This window comes from Typha angustifolia, chromosome 11 (genome assembly GCF_048772165.1).
Source record: "Typha angustifolia cultivar Huaian chromosome 11, ASM4877216v1, whole genome shotgun sequence".
Taxonomy (NCBI): Eukaryota; Viridiplantae; Streptophyta; class Magnoliopsida; order Poales; family Typhaceae; genus Typha; species Typha angustifolia.
Window position 1 is genome coordinate 14812590 of NC_133249.1, and position 21365 is coordinate 14833954.

Here is a 21365-nt window from a genome sequence, read left to right on the forward strand (position 1 = left end):
CTATTTAACACGAAAATGTCAAACAAATATAAGCAATATAAAAATATTAATTTTTTTAATACTTTATGTAAGATATATAATGTTGATCTCTTAGACAATAATTTTTTGTGGACCGATTAATTTTTCTAATACATTAAAAATACAATTTATATATACATCAGAAAGTGATTTTAAAACTATTATATAAACATTTTGAATTGAAATTTAGAAGAGATGTGGTTTTTATTGAGTTTTTGAAATGACTATATCCGTTTATCATACTTTTTTTTTCATAACTTCGTAACGATATATTTTATTACTAAAACGATTTATACAGAATAATTTAATTTTTTTATATTTTTTAATCTATTGAAAAAATTAAACTGTGATTTTGTGGTTGCACTGGTTTCTAGTGAAAAACTCTTGATCTCTTTAGTAGTTCATATGAGAAATAGAAACAAAAATAGAAATATATGATCATTTATTATAAATATAATTTTTTTTCAATCTAGTTTATTTAATTAAAACATGATAAACCTCTAGATCGGATCATTTAATTTTTTTTTTAATAAAAAAATACCAATAAGGTTAGCTGGATTATGATCACAAATTGGGTAAATAAATTTGTGAGGGGACCCATTTTTGTCCAGAAACTCTGACCCGTACCTTGCTGGACGAGTTGCAGGAGAGAACCGGGAGTTGGTTACAGAAACGAAGCAATAGCTTCTTTCTCCCTCCGCTCTCTAGGGTTTCCTTTTTACGATGGAAACGCCGATGAAGAGAAAACCCCAGGAAGAACCTGAGGTGGAAGACGAATCCCTCTTAGATCAGCATACGAAGAGGCAGCGGATCTCTGGCGAAGACGGCGAGGCAAATGGGGGGTCTTATCTCCTCGGGCTTGCAGACTACAAGGACGAGGAGGACGAGGATGAGGAAGAACAGAGGAGAACGAGACAAGTGAACGGCCGGGGAGAGGAGAAGGAAGAGGAAGAGGAGGAGGAGGAGGATGATGAGGAAGAAGAAGAGAAGAGGAAGGTACGCTCGAGAAGGGATAGGCAGGTGGAGGTGAGGAGAGATTGCCCTTACCTCGACACGGTTAATCGCCAGGTGATTCATCGATCAAATTTTCTTCTTTTTTTTGGGAAGAAAATTCTGAACTTTCGTCTTCTGTTATTGTTTTGGTTGAGGATTGTGTGGTAATTCTGTTATGGTCGCTGGTGTGCTATATTAGGTGGCTGGTACAATGCTAGAGTTCAATATCGTAGGATAAATATTTAGGAGATTGTGGTGTAGTAGCAGTATTTAATGGGGATCGGAACCTTTTCGTTGATCTTAGTTCGTTATGTTTTTGGCGAAGTATCTGCAAGGTTTTCTGTTAGGGGTGAGAAGCTTTTTGGTTGCTTTGCATTATTAAGGACGGGATTAAAGCGTTTTAGTGCCAATTGCGTGCTTTCTAATTCTTCTTTTGCAGTTTGCTGTATTTTTTTTCCTTTGGTTGCTCTATACTAGTTTCTATGTCACTTCTTTGTGCTTTTCCATTTGATCTAGATATTTGACCAAAATATGCATGATGTTTTGCAATGACATGCTATAACTTTGAAACTTCTCTTGGAATATGTTGTCGGTTGTTCTTTGAAGTATTTGAATTTCTCAGACTTCTGAGGTTTAATTGTTATTTTCTTTTTTTTTTCTATATAAATGTTTTTATTCTTTTGTGTATCTTATTGTAATGAGTTAGAACATAAAAATTGACATAATATACCTGCTAGCATTTTGATATTATCAATCTGTAATGTCTGTATTACATGATAGTCACTAGAAATATGTGTGCAAATAATAGAGATATGTTCCTGTCCTGCAAGAGAGGTTTTATACTTTTATCTTTGACCAAGTCAGAGTTCTACTTCTTTTATCATTAAGAAACAAATGATTCTGTGTTACATTTTAAATGGCGCTTTCTTAATACGATAGGTATAACAGCTAGTACGTAAGTTTGATTTACCAGAGAGATAGTAAACTCTATGTTGAATGAGAGGAAGCTAGTTAGCTTGTTAATGCTTATTCACTAACCCTCATTTATTTTAGGAATATCTTTATTCTAGAATAATAGTTAAACATCATAATAGTCATATTCATATATACAAATACTATTTATCAAAATTATATCTTATACTACACATTAATTAAATTACCAATTTACTCATGATATCTATTCCATTAATCTACTTTATATCAAATTAAAAAGTATTTATTATAATTTTATAAAAAGTAAAATATAATTTTTTCATCTTTTCTTTCACTTTATATCACATCAAAGATAATTATTATATCTTTATTTCAGAATACTAGTAAACATATGAATAGTTATTAATAAAGCCCTCATTTTAGTAATAATAAATAGGACTTGCTATTCCTATTTCAACTCTATTTTAAATGAGGCCTAACATGTTTTCTCTAACCTAGCTCTTCTCAATATTTTGTTAATGAGTTCTTATGCACAGTTGATTGTTAGGTTGCAAGTATACTAGCAATATTAAGTTTCTATTTTCTCTAAACAATTTTTTTTTCTCATGTCAAATTGTTTTTCATTTTTCATTGTTTTCTTGTGCTGAATAGTGCTGCTTAAATGGTGTTTTCTTTGCATGCTTGATTTGAGTACTAAATATTTCCGACTGCTGAGACCTTGTTTTTGTTGCATATAAGCACAGAAACTACACAGGACATGGAAATGATAGAAATTGTTCTTAGTTCTTACAATTTGCAATCCATGTGTAGTTCGTTTGAAATAGACTGTTGGCTAGTAGGCAAGTTCTCTCTTGTAGCTTCTTTCGTCTAATTAGTCTTTTTTTCGTCTACCCCTGCAGGTTTTGGACTTTGATTTTGAGAAGTTCTGCTCTATCTCTCTATCAAACTTGAATGTATATGCATGTTTAGTTTGTGGAAAGTATTATCAAGGAAGAGGTTTGAAATCTCATGCATATACTCACAGTCTCGAAGCAGGCCACCATGTGTACATCAATCTTCAAACAGAGAGAGTTTATTGCCTTCCTGATGGATATGAAATAAATGATCCATCCCTAGATGATATTCGGCATGTTTTAAATCCAAGGTATTATTGTTTGTGATAATGCTTTAATAATCTGTATATGTTCTCTCATGCTGTTTCACAACTTACAGAGTTTGTGTTTCAATGCTGTTCTTTTGATATTCTTTTCTGTTTTTACTTTTTAATTGTCTTTTGATATGCCCACCATTTATCCATGCTCTATGCTTGATATACCTTTACTCTTTTTTTTTTCTTTCCTTTTATGAATTGTTGATAACTTGATATAATGATCTGTATATCAGCATTTAGGAGACAATTTGAAGAGAATCTATATTAGCTATCCATCGCTGCTTATTAGTGAAAGTAGTTTTTATGTTTTGTGGGGTGGGGTGGGGAGGGGGTGAATTAAAAAGGGAACTGTTCTGAAACTTGATGTTTTGGAGTCTCTAACGTGGAGTCACTTCTATTATTGATTCTTACTCTTAATGGCCTTTGATCTTCCTTATAATCCAAACAGGACCTTTTTTGTTTGTGGTATGCCATTTTAGGTTTTCAAACTAGCTGCTGGAGTATTGTGAACCTAACCAATATACAAACCCGAGGATAAATTCGTTCATATCTTTCTCCTCTTATGCTGTGATTTGTGAGACACTTACCTGCTTTGATTTATACTCCTCTACCAAATTATATTCTTACTGTCCATCTTTTGTGCCCTATTTTTGTCTTGATTCATAGTCGCATGTTTAGTTGGCTTTGCTAACTGTATTAATTTTTTTATTATGTAGATTCTCAAGACACCAAGTTTTACATCTCGATGAAAATAAGCAATGGTCGAGAGCACTCGATGGCTCCAACTATCTCCCCGGAATGGTAACTTTGCACTCATTATATATATGCATTACACAGAATACAATTAGGGTTAACCTTTTATTCGTAAACATTGATTTTTAAATCTACTTGTAGTTGTGCAAATATTTTAGAGTATGTGTGAGACTGTGAGTTGAAGTCCATATTGTGATTGGCTTTTGAATATATAGATTTACTGAGTCCATCAGTTTACTGTGGAACCCTATAGTATACTACCAATTATTGAATCTACTTGAGAGCTTTTTCTTTGCTTAGAGGTGAGAAAAAAATTATATGTCAAAATAAATAACCTCAATTAACTATTGAAAATTTATTAAATAAAGTTACTGCTGCAGGTATGTGTGCTGCTTCCTACTTTGTCAGCTTTAACTGGAGGCACTAATCATCTGAAAGATTTAACTGATAGATATATCATTAGTTCTTTTTGCATGTTTCAGGTTGGTCTTAATAACATCAAGGAGACTGATTTTGTCAACGTCACAATACAATCCTTAATGAGAGTTACTCCATTAAGGAACTTCTTTCTTATTCCAGAGAATTATCAACATAGCAAGTCCCCTCTTGTGCAACGATTTGGAGAACTAACTCGCAAGATTTGGCACGCAAGGAACTTCAAGGGACAGGTTGATTTTCTAGTTATTGGTTAATTGATAAAAATACTGTTCCAGGCCTTCTATAGTCATGCATGTGGGCAATATTTCATCAACTTTATCATGTCTTCAGGTCAGTCCACATGAGTTTCTGCAGGCAGTTATGAAGGCTAGTGATAAGAGGTTTCAAATTGGTGTACAATCTGATCCAGTGGAGTTTATATCTTGGCTCTTGAATACAATGCATGCAAAACTGAGAAGTTCAAAAAAGAAAAATAGGAGCATCATTCATGACTGTTTTCAGGTTTTCAATTCCATCCAAATACCTTTCATTAGTTTCGTTACAGTACTTTTTACTATATTATTAAACATAGAATGTGCCAGGGCGAACTGGAAGTTGTTAAAGAGATCCATAGAAAACCTGGTATGGAGAAGAAAGAGAATGGCGATGAGCAGAGCAATGTAGCTGTTACAGAAGGTGGATTAACGAATGACAATATTGTCACAGAAACGTCCAAAGTGCCATTCCTAATGCTTGGTCTTGACTTGCCGCCTCCACCTCTTTTCAAAGATGCTATGGAGAAAAATATTATTCCACAGGTATGCTTAAGTATGCTTACTATCAGTTATTCTTGTTTTCATTTCTTTTTTCTTGTTGATGATGTCAGAGAATTCGTAGTCAATAATATCCAAATATTTCTCATGTACAAATATGGAGTTTGAATATACAGGATCTTTAGGGTATGAAAGGAAGCAGTTTATATGAATGGCTATATATATATATATGGTGTCTGTGTGGGGATGGAATAAGTTTTTGAGTGCATAACCTTATGAAGTTTGTCTCACCTTATTGTGGAGAGAGCAGATAGATATGGAGTTCAAGGAACTTCTAGAAGTCTGCAACTCCTGCTTTGTTTAGTTAATATGTACACATCAGATTCTGTATGAATAGTCTCTCATTTTAGAAGCTCAATACTACCATCACTAGGCTGGCAAATATTTTCTGTTTGGTGCTGTCATAATCAATTATCTTTATGTTCTGTTTTTTACTCTGTTGTATTGAGAAAAATGAATTATCTTGTTTCTTTTATTCAGGTTCCACTTTTTAATATATTAAAGAAGTTTGATGGTGAGACTATTACAGAGGTTGTGCGTCCATGCATAGCGAGGATGCGGTATCGGGTGACCAAACTGCCAAAATATATCATTCTTCATATGCGACGGTTTACAAAAAACAACTTCTTCACAGAAAAGAACCCTACTCTTGGTATGCCATTTTCTCTTATTATGAGTCAAGTAGGGTGCTCTCTTATTTATGATTCCCGAGTTTAATAGGTTTTTTTTCTCGTCAGTTAATTTTCCTGTGAAGAATCTGGAATTGAAGGACTATATACCATTACCTACACAAAAGGAAAATGAGAAGCTTCGCTCAAAGTATGATCTTATTGCAAACATTGTTCATGATGGAAAACCTGGCGAAGGATGCTATAGAGTATTTGTGCAACGGAAATCAGAAGAGCAATGGTATTTTTCTTGGCTGATTTTATTTTTCATTTGTCTTATTATATTTTTGAGAAAATCTAAATTATCATCTTTAGTATAAATCTGAGTATTTTAATTAGCTCTTTGAACATTCTTCTTTAGGTATGAGATGCAGGACCTCCACGTCACTGAAACTCTTCCTCAAATGGTAGCTCTGTCAGAAACCTACATGCAAATATATGAGCAACAACAGTGATCAGGAGATAGCCTTATGCTTACTGCTTAGTATGTTGTACCTTGTTCTTTGACTCGGTGAGGATTCCCCTGTAGGACTTAAGCGGCAGCACTCATTTTTCCCTTGGAAAAAAAGGAGAGAACTTTTACCTTTATTGTCTGATCCCTTTATCGATCTCCTGTACTTTAGTCTTCACTAATAGATACATCATCATGGTGACAGATTTTGCAAATCTAACAATATATTGTAGAGAATCTAAAATCTTGACTTTTAGGCCTTATTTGATTTGTGTATAAAGTTTTTTAAATGTAATTTTATGCACACATTTTAAATATAAATTAGGTACATCTATAATTTTATTCATATTTTACTGTTTAACTGTCAAAATTGTAATGATTGCTTTGAATAAATTTATTAAGAAAATTGTGTATGGTTACTAACTATGAATAAGTATGTTAATTATATTATAAATTTTATTTATAAAATGTGGATAACGTTATTACAGTCTTTATCTTTTATAAAATTTTGTGTATAACTTGGTAATTTATCTTATATGTTTAGCTAAAATATAGCTAACTAAATGTTTAGTTGTGAAATATATTTAAGAGAGTTTTAATTTATGAATAAAAATTTTCTTATATATGAATCAAGCATCAACATAGTTTTCTATGAATTAGTATAACTCTCAACTGACATTAATCCAGATTGATTTAAGCTTTCATTCATTTTATCCTTCTAAGTTAAAAAACTGATGCTTGGATTTCGATTGCAAAATTAGTATAACTCTCGTTGTTGATTCTGATTAATAGCTGATGAGATTTTTACATGGTTAGTTGCTAGTGTCTATTAAGACAAGTTCAAGTGGCAATAACATTGTGAAGGGCTGGGGAGCATGCAAGTTGAAATGTGCTGGGGTCTGGGAGTGTTTTTAAGAGAATTCCACATATATATATAAGACAATTGTATGTGCAATTTAGTAGTCGCTTGCAGGTTCTAATTCCAGGAGCATGGTATATTGCAATTCGGTATTGAAGTATTTTAGGGACATGGCAAGGGAAATTAACAACCTGCACCATTAATTTTAGGGTTTACCTTTTAATACTGGGTTTTATTTTTACTGTGGTTTCTTTTTGATATGGTATTGAACTTGGAGTCGAAAGAAAAAAAATATTATATAATTTAGAGGTAATTATGCTTAGATCTCTTGAATTGTAATTTATTTTTATATATGCTCTCTTAATTTTTTTTTTATAAACTCTCTTAACTATTTAATATTTCTCTCTATATACTGATAAAATTAATGTTAAATGACTATTCTATTTTCCCAAAATAATAATAAAATGGTTGTCAGAGAATCTAGTGTTTTTCACCAATTCAGGGGGTTTATATATATATATAGAGAGAGAGAGAGAGAGAGAGAGAGAGAGAGAGAGAGAGAGAGAGAGAGAGAGAGCAGAATACAAACTCCATCGATGGCCGCGAAGCCCAGACGACTCTCCTCTCGCTACCTCGATCACCTTCTCCTCTCTCTCCGCAACCAGAAAAAATCACTTCTTCCACCCTCCGTTCCTCCAACACATTCCAACTCCCATCACCGCCACCACCACCGCAAACAGCCGCCTTCTTCCTCCAGCGCCACCGCCACCGCCACCTCCTCCTCCGTCGCCGTTACTGGCGACCCACCACCATTAAAGCTTAGCCACCCTCTCCTCCGCGCCCTCGAGTCCTCCTCCGGCGACACCTCCTCCCCCCAATTCCTCCAATCCCTCGCCCTGCTCCTAGTCACCGGCCTCGCCCACCACTGCCTCGCCGCGGGCCGCGCTATCAAACCCCTCTCCCTCTCCCCCTCCCTTGCCTCCACCCACCTCGCCGTCTCCCTCTTCTCACTCGTTGACTCCCCTGACCCCTTCCTCGTCAACACCATTCTCCGTTCCTTCCTCTCCCATCAACGCCCCGACCTTGCCCTCTCCTTCCTCCGCCTCGAGGCCCGCCCCTCCCTCATCCCCCCCAACCACTTCACCTTTCCCCTCCTCGCCAAGCTATTTTCTGACCTCGGTCTTGCTCGGGAAGGCAAGAGCTTCCATAACCATGCCGCAAAATCCGGTCTTGAGCCTGATCTCTTCGTCCGCAACGCTTTCATCCATATGTACTGCTGTTTCGGTGATGTGGGTGCTGCTTTCAAGCTGTTTGATTCTGGGTATGCGTCGGATTTGGTCACATGGAACTCGATGCTTGATGGGTATGTGAAGAACGGCATGTTGGGCTCTGCTCGGGAGTTGTTCAACGAAATGCCTGAGAGGGATGTAATCAGTTGGAATGCGATGATTGCCGGACATGCTGGTGTCGGGGATATGGATGCTGCCAAGGAATTGTTTGAGATGATGGTCGGGAGGGACGTAGTCTCCTGGAATTCGATGATCGATGGGTATGCAAGGATCAAAGATGTCGGGGCTGCTCAGGATCTTTTTGATAAGATGCCGGAGAGGAGTTTGATTTCTTGGAATATCATGTTGGCACTTTATGCTCGGGTGAAGGGCTATAGAGAGTGCTTGAGATTGTTTGATGGTATGACAGCGGTGGGAGATGTGAAGCCAAATGAAGCAACCTTCGTTAGTGTTTTAACAGCATGTGCAGGTTTAGGTGAGCTAGATAGAGGAAAGTGGGTCCATTATTTGATCAGAGATAGATATAGGTGTATTGAGTCTGATGTATTGCTATCAACTGCGCTCTTGACGATGTATGCCAAGTGTGGTGTCATGGAGTTGGCAAGGGAAGTCTTTGACTCAATGGTGGAACGAAATGTTGCCTCTTGGAATTCTTTGATCATTGGATATGGTTTACATGGCCAAGCTGGGAAGGCACTTGAGAGGTTCATGGAGATGGAGAAGAAGGGGCCAAGGCCTAATGAGACAACCTTTGTTTGCATTCTGAGTTCATGTGCTCATGGTGGGATGGTGTTGGAAGGGTGGTGGTGTTTTGATAGGATGATTCGTTTCTATAACATCGAGCCTAAGGTGGAGCACTTTGGTTGTATGATGGACCTTCTGGGTCGTGCTGGATTGTTCAAAGATTCAGAGAACCTCATGAAGGGACTCTCTTCGAAAGGATCTCCAGCCCTGTGGGGTGCTCTGTTGTCAGCCTCTAGAAATCAGTGTGATCAGAAGCTTGGAGAGTTTGTGGCCAGGAAGCTGATTGACATGAATCCTACTGATGTCGGGGCATATGTGTTATTGTCTAACTTATATGCTACAGAAGGTAGATGGAATGATGTGGAGAAGGTGAGGGAGATGATTAAGGATAATGGACTACAAAAGGGTGCAGGGGCAAGCCTAGTTGGTACAGATGAGTCCAACCCACATTATGTTATGGAAGCGAACATCTTGGGCTGCAAGAACATGGTCTTCTTTCTGTTGAGTGAGATGGCTGCTCACTTGAAGGCTCCATATTGGGGGCACAACATGAGGCAAAGTACCATAAGATGCACAGCCTGACTGATTGCACGATTTTTTTTGCACATTTGTTGGAAATTGCTCATGCAATCAACAAAAGGTTATTGAGCTATTATGTGTTGCTTTCAGCAGCAATCTTGATGATGCAAGCCTGGCCTGAGATTGTGGAGTCTGCAATGTATGTTCTTGAAAATACAGAGTTTACATGGCAACGATGGAAGTTGTCTAGGTATTCGTGGAGACAGAATAGCCCAGATAGTTGTATGAGTGGGTGTGCATAATAGACGTTGTTAAAAGGGTTGCAGCGCTCGGGTGAAAGGTGGTGTCTCTATGCCCACTATATTGTGCACTCAAATGATTGTCATCTGTTTCATTGACAACATTGCTGGAATGAGCAATAAGTTTGCGGCTTGCTATATATTTCCTTAATGTGATCACGATCAGACCATGAAGTTCCTCCAATGCAAGGGAGCTATGTATCAGAGGTATACATATAATCACCATCCCCTTTGAGTTAATGTTGCTTCACTCTGTGCATGACATAATTGATATTGAAGGATTGTTATGCTCTTCATATTTTTGACATCTCAGCAGTTGGAATTAGTAAATGTCTCTGCAAGTTATACAAATGGGTGCGCATTCGATGATTGAAGCATGCTGTGGATGCTCCAATTGTCAATGATGATCTTGTGCTTTGATTCTCAGCATTTCTGACGTTTTCAAGGATTTCTTGGAGATAAACCATCTCTTGATCCTTCCCTAAATGCTCTGGAGTAAGTCCAACTATATGTCAGGTGCACCTTTATCTGATGAGAAACTTTTGCTGACTACCTTATTCACACAGGATTAAACGATACAAAGTTCGGATGCCAACTGCAACAGCTAGATAAACTTGAAGCCAAGTGAGTTGATTACTTTCTTCATCCGTTTTGAATAAAGAGGGGCAGCGAAAGATTGCAGCAGAGCAGTAGCAGAAGAGGGAGTTCCTGATGCTAAGACGTGAACTCTTTGATGATTATGTTTCAGACGGTCATATGTGGATACACACAAAAGATTTCATGGAGATTGAATGATATGATGAATCTTACTATATGGTTAATACATTTTTTCCCTGTTACTATGCGCTGATCGAATACGAGAAATCAAATAAGTTATTTGTTACAAATAAATTTAGCAACACAACTAATTGTTAATTTCAGGGGGAAAAAGTCTGAATGATAATTAACAAGCAAACAAGACTACCAAATGTGCCAGAAAAAATAAATTATGGTTAATTTGGTTTCTGCCATTAGTTAAGATTACGAGTTTAATACTTGCAAAACGACCAATATAATTTGTGAATTATTCTCGCAAATACCTGCTCAAATCATCAGAACTTTATTTTCCAAAAGAAAAGGCTTAAATTGCTCACAAGTTTAATCTTTTGTCTCTCTAAGTAAAAGTTGATCATTTAGAGATAATCCTTGACATAGATTTCATACTCAAAATTTGGTTATAAATTTTATTAGGTAATTGGAGGTGAGATATGTAAATATGGGATGGCATAGTAATGTGGGAAAAGGATTAGGAGTCAAAATAAGTCACTGATTACACCAGAGAGAAGGAGAATAATGTCCCTTTGAATTGCGAATAACTCACACCCACCTCACTTATTCCTGGAATAAGAGTAGCTGTTTGGAAGATTTTTATTAATAAATAACTCCTACTTCTCTTCCATTGCCATTGGTCTCTTTCACTCTCTTCTCCATTCTTACCAAAACTACTGCCCAGTCAACTACCCCAACTCACCTAACCTAGCTATTTCCTATCTCGTGGCTTTGATCCCCTTTTTCTCTTGCACCAGGTTTTCTGAGTTTTTGACAGAACTAGTTTTTCTTCCCAAAATTTATAGATCACAATCCAAACTTAATATTAAAAGATATTTGTTTCACTATTGTTCTCAGGAGACACGGTAACAAGTTTAATATCTTCTTCTAATATATAAATCATTTATCCTTTCAATATTTTATGTCCGATAAAAAGAACTAAGACAGATTTAGCTGAATCAAGACAACCTTAGAATCTGTCGACATTCAAATTTTAAAAAGGGTTAATTTAGTTAAAAACTCTCTAAGAATTCAAACTAAGAAACTTACATATGCTTTACATTTCATTTCAGGATATGGAGGTGTTATTGACCGATATAACTCCGTACATCAGAGATTATACTTTCATTATATACGGGTTAAAAATTTATTTTCATAAATAGGTGACTTATAGTCCACATGAATACCACTAAATATTATATGTATATGCAATACGTTTTTTTATTTATGAGTGAGTACCCACTTAGATGACAATTTTTCCATTTATGTCAATAAAACTCACCTTAGTTAGTTAGTGCATTCCTTCGTGTGGCACATTCGGGCACGGAAAAGAGGACCGCGTGTTGACTCTTAGCAAAGAGGAGGCAAAAGTCAAACCAAGAGTAGGGGAGTTTTTGACCAAACTAGATTTTTTTATTATTATTATTATCAAAATAAATTATCTCATCAACTTATTACTAAATAGTATCTAATTTACTATAACTCTAATAAAAACGTTAAATTAATTAGTATTTTTAAAAATTATTAAGTTAATAGATTTATATATATATATAATACCAAACTGTTCAGCATTTTAGTACCGATAAAAATACTAAACTGATTAGCGTTTTTGCTCAGATAAAAATATTAATTAATTTATTATTTTTATTATAACTATTTTAAATTAGATCCTATTTAATAATAAATATAAGAAGTAGTTAATTTTAATAAAAATTAATTAGAACAGTAATAGTTTGGTCAAACAAAACTCATAGTAGTGTCTGAACATGTCAAAGAATCTTCTTTCTCCACCTACTACCAACAACTCCTCGATCTCGGCCTTCTTCCACTCATCCCCACCCATATTTAATCATTACCAACCTCTTCGATTTGGGGGAAGGAAGAAGAGAGAGCAAAAGGAGGCAAAGGGAAACGCCATCTCTTATCAGACTACCCAGCCATGGAAAGGTAATTTAGAGCCATTTATTCTCATCAAGCTATCTATTTGCTACCGTGATGTTAGTTCTCCTTCTATATCTCCTTCTATGTTGTGGATTAGCTTCGGTTTGGCTTGATTTCTTCGTATGCTTATCCTTAGATGAGTTTATTTATATTGAATTGTATTATTGAGGTTTGAGAACAATGTGATGAGTAGTAGAATTGTACTTTTCTTTCTATGGTGATGCTCTACCTAATGATGTAACAGAGAACTATGTCCTTTAATGATTTCTATGGGGTCTGAGATGCCTAAATTTGCTAGACAAATCTTTCGCCCATTAATCAAATACTTGTCTGATTGTTTCTTGAAGAACATATTGACTTGTGATCTGAACTCTGTGCAGTTCTCTCTCTAAGATTGCTCCTCTAGAAGCAGTTCTGTTTGATATTGATGGAACCTTATGCGATTCCGATCCTTTTCATTACTTCGCTTATCGCGAACTACTTCAGAAGGTAATTAAAATTTATCTGTCATTGAAATCTAGAGTGATCACAGTACTGATGGCTGAAAATTGGAAGTCTGATAGAGAAATTTACTGTTGGCAGATTGGTTTCAATGATGGCATCCCTATAACTGAGGAGTTTGGCATCAAGAACATAGCCGGAAAGACCAACGAAGACGTTGGCCGCGTCTTATTTCCAGACTGGGATGCTGAGAAAATCGCAAAATTCTTCGATGACAAGGAAGCTTTGTTCTGTAGGTATGTATGTTCTTGCCATCGGTCTGAAGACAGTAAGACTTTTATGTTCATTATGCATGACAATTCCAAACATACAGATTGGCATCTGAACAGCTCAAGGGAGTAAATGGTCTCAGTAAGCTATGCAAATGGATCAGCGACCGGGGATTGAAGCGAGCAGCAGTTACTAATGCTCCGAGACCTAATGCTGAGCTTATGATTTCAATTCTAGGCCTGTCTGATTTCTTCCAGGTGATAATAGCAGGCGATGAATGCGAGAGGGCTAAGCCATTCCCAGATCCATATCTGAGGGCCCTCAAGGAGCTAAATGCATCTCCTGATCACACTCTCGTCTTCGAGGTTGTTCATCTTACTTACAAATCTAATTCATTCTTTGATTTTCTTTTACCCCCCTAGCAAAGTTTGCTTATTCTTGTTTGTTTTTTTGTATATTCTCTTTAGGATTCTGTGACAGGAATAAAAGCTGGTGTTGCCGCTGGGATGCCGGTGATCGGAGTTGTAGCACGAGGCCGTGAGAAGTCCCTGATGGAAGCTGGAGCAACATTTCTCATAAAAGATTATGAAGATCCAAAACTTTGGATGGCACTGGAAGAGGTGGAGAAATCAGAAGCTAAGCTTGACAATGATCAGTAGAGGAAAAATAATTCAAAGAAATATAGTAGAATTTGCACAAAACAATTGGAGATCAGTATATGCAGTCCTCCTCTTTTTTCCTCCCTTTTCTGGCAGGAGAGTGATCATTGTTTGTTCCTATAGCCAAAAATCTGCAATATGCAGTTAACTGTCATTGAATTGATGAGGATTAAGTTTAATAAAAATTATCTTGCTATTAACCGTCAATCTTTATAAATAGTGATGAGTTTTAACAAGGATTTTAGTTATATAATTAAGTATGTGGGAGTATTAGGTATCTTAATTCCTACACAAAAATTATATCGAAAATAGCTGACAGGCCAGGGTAAACTATTTTATCAAGATAATTTGAGAACTAATCATGATCTAATATGGAGTAAAGGTTCCATATTCAATCATCAATTTTCAAACTATAGACATTAGCCAAAGAAAATGGGATGAATATTAGGCCTAATCAAAACTATAACAATTAGATTTTGCACCTTCTCCAGTTAATTGTAAGCGAGGATGCCAAATTGGGCATTGTTATCCCCGGTCAACAATACCCATTCAAATATCTACATCTCTATAATTCTCAACTTGTCATATATTTAAGAAAAGAACATATTTTTTTCATTTGATTCGGCAAACCCTTCTGATCTTCACAAAATTGCCGCAGGACGCGATGCCCTACAAAAGATAACTTAAACATAAGAAATTTACACCAAAATACAGTTTCTTCCTCGTATCTTTCCACCTGAAGCCAGGAGCCCATTCTAAAAGATGTCATAGATGTGCCATCCTTGTGACAGTTTCGAAAGTGGAATATTTCTCTTGGTGCCGAAGTTCTTAATAGAAGCAATGGCCGTAGATAGCATTCAGGTTTGTCAAGAAGCTCTGAACTTTTGAGATATTGCGCTGTAGTAGCTTCTTTGCTGTGTCATGAAAAAGAAATGAAATTCAGAAGTTCCACTTCATAATTATTTTTGAAATGGCTAGAAGTCCACAATAACTTTCAAACATGGATTTGTATTAATGTATTCAAAGAGGTAAAGCAAGAGGTATTGCAAGCAGTTTGTTCATATGCAACTGGGCAACATGCTGGAACAACAACTATAACTTTTATTTTTGGGAGATCATAGGAGACTGGCAGATACTAATACTACGAAAAACTCAAATGCGCAGAAAAGGGTAGGAAAAGAAGAATTTTCTTTACGAAGTCCAAATAAGTTGGAATCAGATACAACATGACAAATACAAGGAAATATTTGCTACCAAGAAGAATACATGCACCATCAATGCTTGGAAGCAATCTTTTACTTGATAAAATGAATATGCAATTTTAGATATACAGCAATATCAGAAGACAGATCACTCCAATTATGTAAACATACAAAACATCCCAGTAAAACTCCAACAGATATAAGGTTGTTGAGGACAAAATAGATGCAGTAGCATAAGCAAAAATATTTTATCAATACCTTTTCTGACACCGATGGTTTTATATTTGCCAAAGCTCGCTCAAAATGCATTGTCTTGATAAGACATGGAAAGTTACTTGCCATCCCTTTCTCAGCGAAATCCAGCTTTTCCTCCAACGCAGCCATGGCAGCTTCATTCATCTGTAAAGGAAACAGCTGTTAAACATGTGTATGAAGAAAGAAGAAAACCCACAAAAAGAGAAAGAAAAACAATGCAAATAAAAAAGGGGGGCCATACCAGAGCAGCCAAATCAGCCCCTGTAAGATTCTCACACTCTACCCTATGTGCTAAACTGTCCCAATCTACATCAGCTGCAATTGGCTTATTACGAGCATGTGCTTTCATAATTGATTCACGTTCATTGGCTCCAGGTAGAGGTACAAAAAGGACTTTCCCAAATCTGCCTGGTCGTAAGACAGCAGGATCCATCACCTCTATTCTGCATCCAAGATGTATTAGATCAAATTTTAAACTGGAAGATGCAACTGGGAGTACATAACAAGTGAAGCAGAATATGCCAACCTGTTTGTAGCTCCAATGACATAAACACCTTGCCGCTGATCAGCACCATCAAGCTCAATGAGTAGCTGCACATAAAAGATGTCAGACTTGGACATTTAAATCTAAGCAGTTAAGCTTTTCCGCCCTACCTGACTTTGGATAGGGTTAGAAGAGGAAAAAGAAAGCAATTACTAAACTGTATTAAAGGCATGTAACAAAAGAGCATTTAGTCACATCTAACCTGGTTCAGGAGACGCTCAACAACCCATCCTCCTTCTTTGCCCCTCTTTGTTGTTAAAGCATCTACCTGCCACAAGTATGTAGAAATAATAAAAACTCAAAATAAACCTACTTCCAGCAGTAGCAGTATGATTGAATTTTCTTTCATTGAACACTTGGTCTAACTAATAGGAACAAAGGAGAGTTGATTTTCAATAGCTTAGATACTAAAAGAGACGTATCTTCAATGCAGTTGATACTATGTCAATAATTTCTCTCAAGAGAATTAGCAAGGCAAGAATCTGAAAGAGCAAAAATAGGATCAAAATGGGCTAGGATATCTACAATACCAAGCTTTGAGAAAATACCAAAGCCAGCAACCATAGTATGCAAACAGTTAATCTAGTGTCTGACCAACAAAACAACAGCAAGGTAAGCAAAACCAGTTCTTCACAAGATTAAACAAAAAATGCAGCATTATAATATTGATGCACCATATGAAAAGCACTAAAATTAAATCAAGCAAGTTGCACTATAATTTAATCAAGCAAGTTGCCAATCAAGGGAATCCAGTATTGGTACAAAACTCTCTTAAGAGAAACACATACATACGCAGCTGAAGGAAGCATGGTTCTTGCATTAGAAAATCATAAGGTGCACAAAGCAAATAATAATAGATAAATAAACCAACAAAGTAAAAACTTTCTGCCATGCCCTTGTAGCCCATCTTCTAGTTAGTTGACAAATATGACACATTAACCAAACATGTATTGAACCCAAGCAACTATATTACTAGCTAATAAGTGAACAGGCCATAAAAATGATAACTTTATACCTCATCAAAGAACAGTACGCAGGGAGAGTTAGTTCGCGCACGGGTAAATATTTTTCTTACTTCTGATTCGCTCTCACCAACATACTTATTCAACAATTCAGGCCCCTAGAGATCAAGAAATAAAGAGTCAATATAAAAACAAGTTCAACACTTTTATCTACCTTAAACAGGCAAATAATGCATTCGAAGTGAAAAGATACCATTATAGTTACGAAATAAAGATGGTAATAAAGCTTACCTTAATATGTATAAAATTAGCCCCTGCTTCATTTGCTACAGCTTTTGCTATCAATGTTTTGCCACAACCTGGAGGCCCATATAGCAAAAATCCAGCCTCCAAATTTACTCCAAATTCCTGGAGGACCATGTTAATAATGCATTAAAGAAATAAATATGAAAACAACAGATCATGTGAACCATTCATATGTGAAACCTACATTAACTGTGTTAGTACAAATAACTAGACAAAAGCAATATTTATTGCAGCTCTATCAATCATTTTGAAGGCCTTATGCAACAGGGTCAACTTGCAATCATTTTTTACAAATAATGTTTACTTGGAAAAAAAAAAGAATGCAGAGATCCATGTTCAAAATTATTCAGGTTTAGTGCTCTGGCTGGAGTTTATTATATATATTCCGACTTTGACCTATACGATTGGAGGCTACGAATATTGTTTTGGACTAATTGTATATCAAACTTCATATTCCATGAACAAATAAGAAAAAAAAATGAGTATCAACATTTTTTTATGCAAATCAGAAGGCAAGGTGTTGCATTGTTTAGTGTTACAGTTGTAAGAGACAATGAACCAACAATAAAAGGATTAAAAGATAAAGGACTAACCGAAAGGGAATATGAGGAAAAACAGAGAGAAGCTGCAATCATAATAGGTGGTAAAGAAACTTATGTAACTCAATTTTGCTCAAAATTCAGGATCCAACTGGGAATGTCAAAAGGTAAAATGTATAGGGGATTCCCAACCCATTCAATATATAAGTTTAGATTTGTGCAATAAATTATCAAATTATAATGTCAGAGAGAACAAAAAGAGAGATAAAGTACCTCGTAATCTTCAGGGTTCTTGATTCGCTGAACAATGTAACGCTCAAATACTTTCCTTAATGAATTAAGACCACCAACATCATCCCATGTAACATTAGGTATAGAGGAAAATCCTTCTCTTCTCAAAGATGGTTGAACCATTTTAGCTGCTTCCTACAGCCACAAGAAAAAAAAAATTGAATTATATGTTTCCTATACCCATATACAGAAATTAAATGCTCCCATTGAGATCAAGTTTGCAATATCTCAAGGATATATCCAAGCACAGTAAGGAGAAGGCTAATGTGGAAAGAGAAGACTGTTGCTTTTACATTATAGGAAATTGACCCTTTTTTAGTATTTCTAAAATTCATGAGTATGCGAAAGAAAGCTACAAATTTGAGGAAATAAATGGAATAGAAAGGGCAAAATTGAGCATATAATAAAAGCTAGTTTTTTTTATAGATTACCTCAAAATCACCCATGGTAATACTAAGGCTCTCCATTTCACCAGCATTCCAAGGCTGCCTCCACCAATCTTCTGTGTTTTCTCCTACCAGCTCATGAGAAAGTTGGCATTTCCTCTTATCTATTATTCTCTTCATGGCCAGATTCCCTGCTTTATTCACCAAAGCTTTCAGATCAGCTCCAACAAAACCTGGTGTAGATCTCGCTATTTTGAAGAGGTTGAAATGACCCTCAAGCCTAAGGTTCCGAGTAAGCATAGATAGGATCTCAACCCGTGCATTCTCATCAGGGACACCCAAAGCTATCTCACGGTCAAACCTCCCAGGTCTTCGCAATGCTTGGTCCACCGCATCAGGTCTGTTCGTAGCTCCAATTACAAGAACATATCCAGGTTTGTCTTCAGATGTTTCTGAATTTAAATTAGCATCACTTGATCCAACTGTTTGGTGGAATTCATCCATGCAAGTCATTAATTGTGTGACTATTCGGCGTTCCATCTCCCTCTGCAAGTTCTCCCTCTTGGATGCAATGGCATCAATCTCATCAATAAAGACAATTGATGGAGCAGTACGATATGCCTTCTTGAAAAGGTCTCGTATATTTTCTTCAGAAGCACCTTAGTAGTCATTCAAAAGATAATAATCATCAATGGAGTTCTTCTAAGATATGCTGAATGGACTAACAAATGCTAAAACATGATGCAAGCGGGAAATATTTCAAGAACAATAACCGATGAATATTAGATAAGATAATCAACTCTCATTATATTCAAATTAGAGAGCATAGGGAAAACATAAACGTAGTAACTAAAAAAGAAAAGAAAAGGATTTTTTTTAGATAGTCCCTGATGATAAAAGAACACTACTTTCAAATACTGTACATAAGAGAAACAGTGTTTCATGCATTTTACTTCTTTAAGACAAGTCCTTTGGAATGAAGAGTGAGAATGAAAACTACTTTTATCTCTAGAGCTTGAACCCCGGAATTTCCAGAATAAGTAATTAGCTAGGTTGGCATCTGGCCTTAATAAATTTAAAGCTAGCAAGCCATAAAGCATAACAATATTGCTTCTTTTTTTTTTTTTGAATTTCAACCTGTTCAAATATAGCTATTGTTCCAGCAAGTTAGCTTATGTTGCAACACCATGCTGCCAATATAGAATGTCTAAATGGTTTGAAGTTCTGGTTTGTTTCAGTTTGACCCTAGAAAAGATATATATTTTAGTCCAAAATAGAATAGTTTTAGCCTTTTATGATCCAAAATAAATGTCAAAACTAGAAATCTTGATAATTCAGCCTTAACTAATGAATTTCGACTGTAGGTTTTACTAAGTTTTGGCCATTCCATCTCAGATGAAACTTCAGACCATGTCTAACCTCACCACTACTAAAATCCTATAATGCTCACTATGTCTATCAATTTCAGAAAACTAACAAGAGCTACTACATGTTCATATGATCATTAAATGTTTCCCCTCACTCACAAAATAAGAAGAAAATATGAGCTTACCTAACTTGATCAACATATGCATATAAAAGCAAATTAAAAAAAAAAAAAAAAACCCAAATCTTACCGGAAACCCCAGAGACCACTTCAGGAGCAGATATCTTATAGAAGGGCACACCAGTCTCATTCGCAATCGCATGGGCAAGTGTCGTCTTCCCACACCCTGGTGGCCCATGAAGCAGTATCCCTGCTGTCGGCCTCACGCCAAGCCATCTAGGCAGTTGTGGATAGCACAAAGGCACAATTACATCCATCATCAACTCCTCGATTACGCCTTTCATCCCACCTAGATCTCGAAACTTCGGCCCCGCCTTCCCCTCTTCTCTGTCATCCACCTCAACAAATCTGCCACCTTTCCTCGACTTCTCAACCACTGGGGTCTCGACCCCGCTCCCATCAGCTGTCTCCATCCTCCTCGGCTTGTCCTGTGCCACCTCAATCTCCATGTTATCATCCTCCTTCCTGCTCTTCGAATTAAGTACTGATTTCTTGCTGTAACTATCCCTAAGCATGGATTTCATTAGGTCGAACTCCGGCTCAACCTTGTCTTCGAAGATGGCATCATCGGATGTCGATGTCGAATCATCCGACGATTCTTGCTGATTCCGTTTCCTGCGGCGCAGGTGCTCGGACTCGGCGCGGAGGAGCCGCTGCTCGGAGAGATCGGAGCGGCTCAGCATCTTCCGTGATCCGTCTCCCCTCCCGCCGCTGCCGTCGTCGTCCTCACTGTCGTCGCTGCTTCCAGAAGCAGACTGACGGCGGAGATCATCCAGGGTTTCCTTAACGCGGACGCCAAACGGCTGGAGCTTGACGCGTTGGTACTCAGGGAACTGAGACCGGAGCTGACTAGCCACAGCGTCGGCATCGAAGGAGCCTCCGAGTCCAGCCTCGCAGATCCGTCGGCGGAGGAGACCAGAGTAGAACGCCGATGACGGCGACCGTCCTCCTCTTCCTCGTCTCATCCGCTTCCCCATCACTCTCTCTCTCTCTCTCTCTCTCTCTCTCTCTCTCTCTCTCTCTCTCTCTCTCCTCTCTAGGGTTTTGTCGAAAAATAAAAAACCAAAATCCATAACCCCTTTGGAAATCTAAAAGGGTCCGGATTTTTACTGGTCGGGTTCAAGAGCGGGTAAACCGTTATGACTCGGCCAACAACTTCCATTCAAATTCCGTACACTTCTTCCCGCCATTCCATCACAACCTCAACACATACAGTTAGTTACACACGCTGTTATATTGTTCGTCTGAGACTGAGTATCGAACTCAATTAGTTAATTTTATTTTTTAGTC

The 21365-nt window shown here is 36.9% G+C and overlaps 4 protein-coding genes across 5 annotated transcripts; 3 read left to right on the forward strand and 1 right to left on the reverse strand.

The window, feature by feature from the left end:
* Window positions 1–645: 645 nt before the first annotated feature.
* LOC140771478 (uncharacterized) lies at window positions 646–6373 on the forward strand. Its single transcript, XM_073113055.1, has 9 exons — window positions 646–1086; window positions 2844–3088; window positions 3811–3895; window positions 4330–4515; window positions 4616–4786; window positions 4867–5082; window positions 5578–5749; window positions 5835–6006; window positions 6127–6373. Exons 1-9 carry the CDS (start codon window positions 742–744, stop codon window positions 6218–6220), a joined length of 1686 nt encoding a protein of 561 aa, XP_072969156.1. The 5' UTR covers window positions 646–741; the 3' UTR covers window positions 6221–6373.
* Window positions 6374–7627: 1254 nt separating this feature from the next.
* LOC140771341 (pentatricopeptide repeat-containing protein At2g20540-like) lies at window positions 7628–10751 on the forward strand. 2 transcript variants are annotated; one of them, XM_073112838.1, is made up of 3 exons: window positions 7628–10133; window positions 10240–10421; window positions 10493–10751. In XM_073112838.1, the coding sequence occupies exon 1, from the start codon at window positions 7672–7674 to the stop codon at window positions 9688–9690; it is 2019 nt and encodes a 672-aa protein (XP_072968939.1). In that variant the 5' UTR covers window positions 7628–7671; the 3' UTR covers window positions 9691–10133; window positions 10240–10421; window positions 10493–10751. The 2 variants fall into 2 exon arrangements, with proteins under 2 accessions (XP_072968939.1, XP_072968940.1); XM_073112839.1 differs by having other exon boundaries at window positions 10243–10421.
* Window positions 10752–12522: 1771 nt separating this feature from the next.
* On the forward strand, window positions 12523–14244 carry LOC140771349 (haloacid dehalogenase-like hydrolase domain-containing protein Sgpp). The gene is made up of 5 exons (XM_073112854.1): window positions 12523–12680; window positions 13055–13163; window positions 13257–13411; window positions 13489–13750; window positions 13853–14244. Exons 1-5 carry the CDS (start codon window positions 12673–12675, stop codon window positions 14042–14044), a joined length of 726 nt encoding a protein of 241 aa, XP_072968955.1. The 5' UTR covers window positions 12523–12672; the 3' UTR covers window positions 14045–14244.
* Window positions 14245–14535: 291 nt separating this feature from the next.
* Window positions 14536–21108, reverse strand: LOC140771339 (cell division control protein 48 homolog C-like). Its single transcript, XM_073112836.1, has 10 exons — window positions 20146–21108; window positions 18575–19188; window positions 18126–18278; window positions 17299–17415; window positions 17061–17165; window positions 16248–16313; window positions 16028–16092; window positions 15743–15944; window positions 15505–15645; window positions 14536–14958 (listed from the first exon to the last, which is right to left on the reverse strand). The coding sequence occupies exons 1-10, from the start codon at window positions 21050–21052 to the stop codon at window positions 14911–14913; spliced, it is 2418 nt and encodes an 805-aa protein (XP_072968937.1). The 5' UTR covers window positions 21053–21108; the 3' UTR covers window positions 14536–14910.
* Between the last annotated feature and the right edge of the window lie 257 nt (window positions 21109–21365).

Excerpts from the sequence above, each read along its gene's own strand:
- LOC140771339 (XM_073112836.1), bottom strand. The coding sequence starts at position 21,052 with ATGGGGAAGCGGATGAGACGAGGAAGAGGAGGACGGTCGCCGTCATCG. Across the intron at positions 19,189-20,145 it reads AGTGGTCTCTGGGGTTTCCG|GTGCTTCTGAAGAAAATATA; the intron begins GTAAGATTTGGG and ends ATGACTACTAAG. Across the intron at positions 16,093-16,247 it reads TTGAGCGTCTCCTGAACCAG|CTACTCATTGAGCTTGATGG; the intron begins GTTAGATGTGAC and ends TTTTATGTGCAG.
- LOC140771341 (XM_073112838.1), top strand. The coding sequence starts at position 7,672 with ATGGCCGCGAAGCCCAGACGACTCTCCTCTCGCTACCTCGATCACCTT.
- LOC140771478 (XM_073113055.1), top strand. The coding sequence starts at position 742 with ATGGAAACGCCGATGAAGAGAAAACCCCAGGAAGAACCTGAGGTGGAA. Across the intron at positions 3,896-4,329 it reads CCAACTATCTCCCCGGAATG|GTTGGTCTTAATAACATCAA; the intron begins GTAACTTTGCAC and ends TGCATGTTTCAG. Across the intron at positions 6,007-6,126 it reads CGGAAATCAGAAGAGCAATG|GTATGAGATGCAGGACCTCC; the intron begins GTATTTTTCTTG and ends ATTCTTCTTTAG.
- LOC140771349 (XM_073112854.1), top strand. Across the intron at positions 13,164-13,256 it reads ATCGCGAACTACTTCAGAAG|ATTGGTTTCAATGATGGCAT; the intron begins GTAATTAAAATT and ends TACTGTTGGCAG. Across the intron at positions 13,412-13,488 it reads AAGGAAGCTTTGTTCTGTAG|ATTGGCATCTGAACAGCTCA; the intron begins GTATGTATGTTC and ends CCAAACATACAG.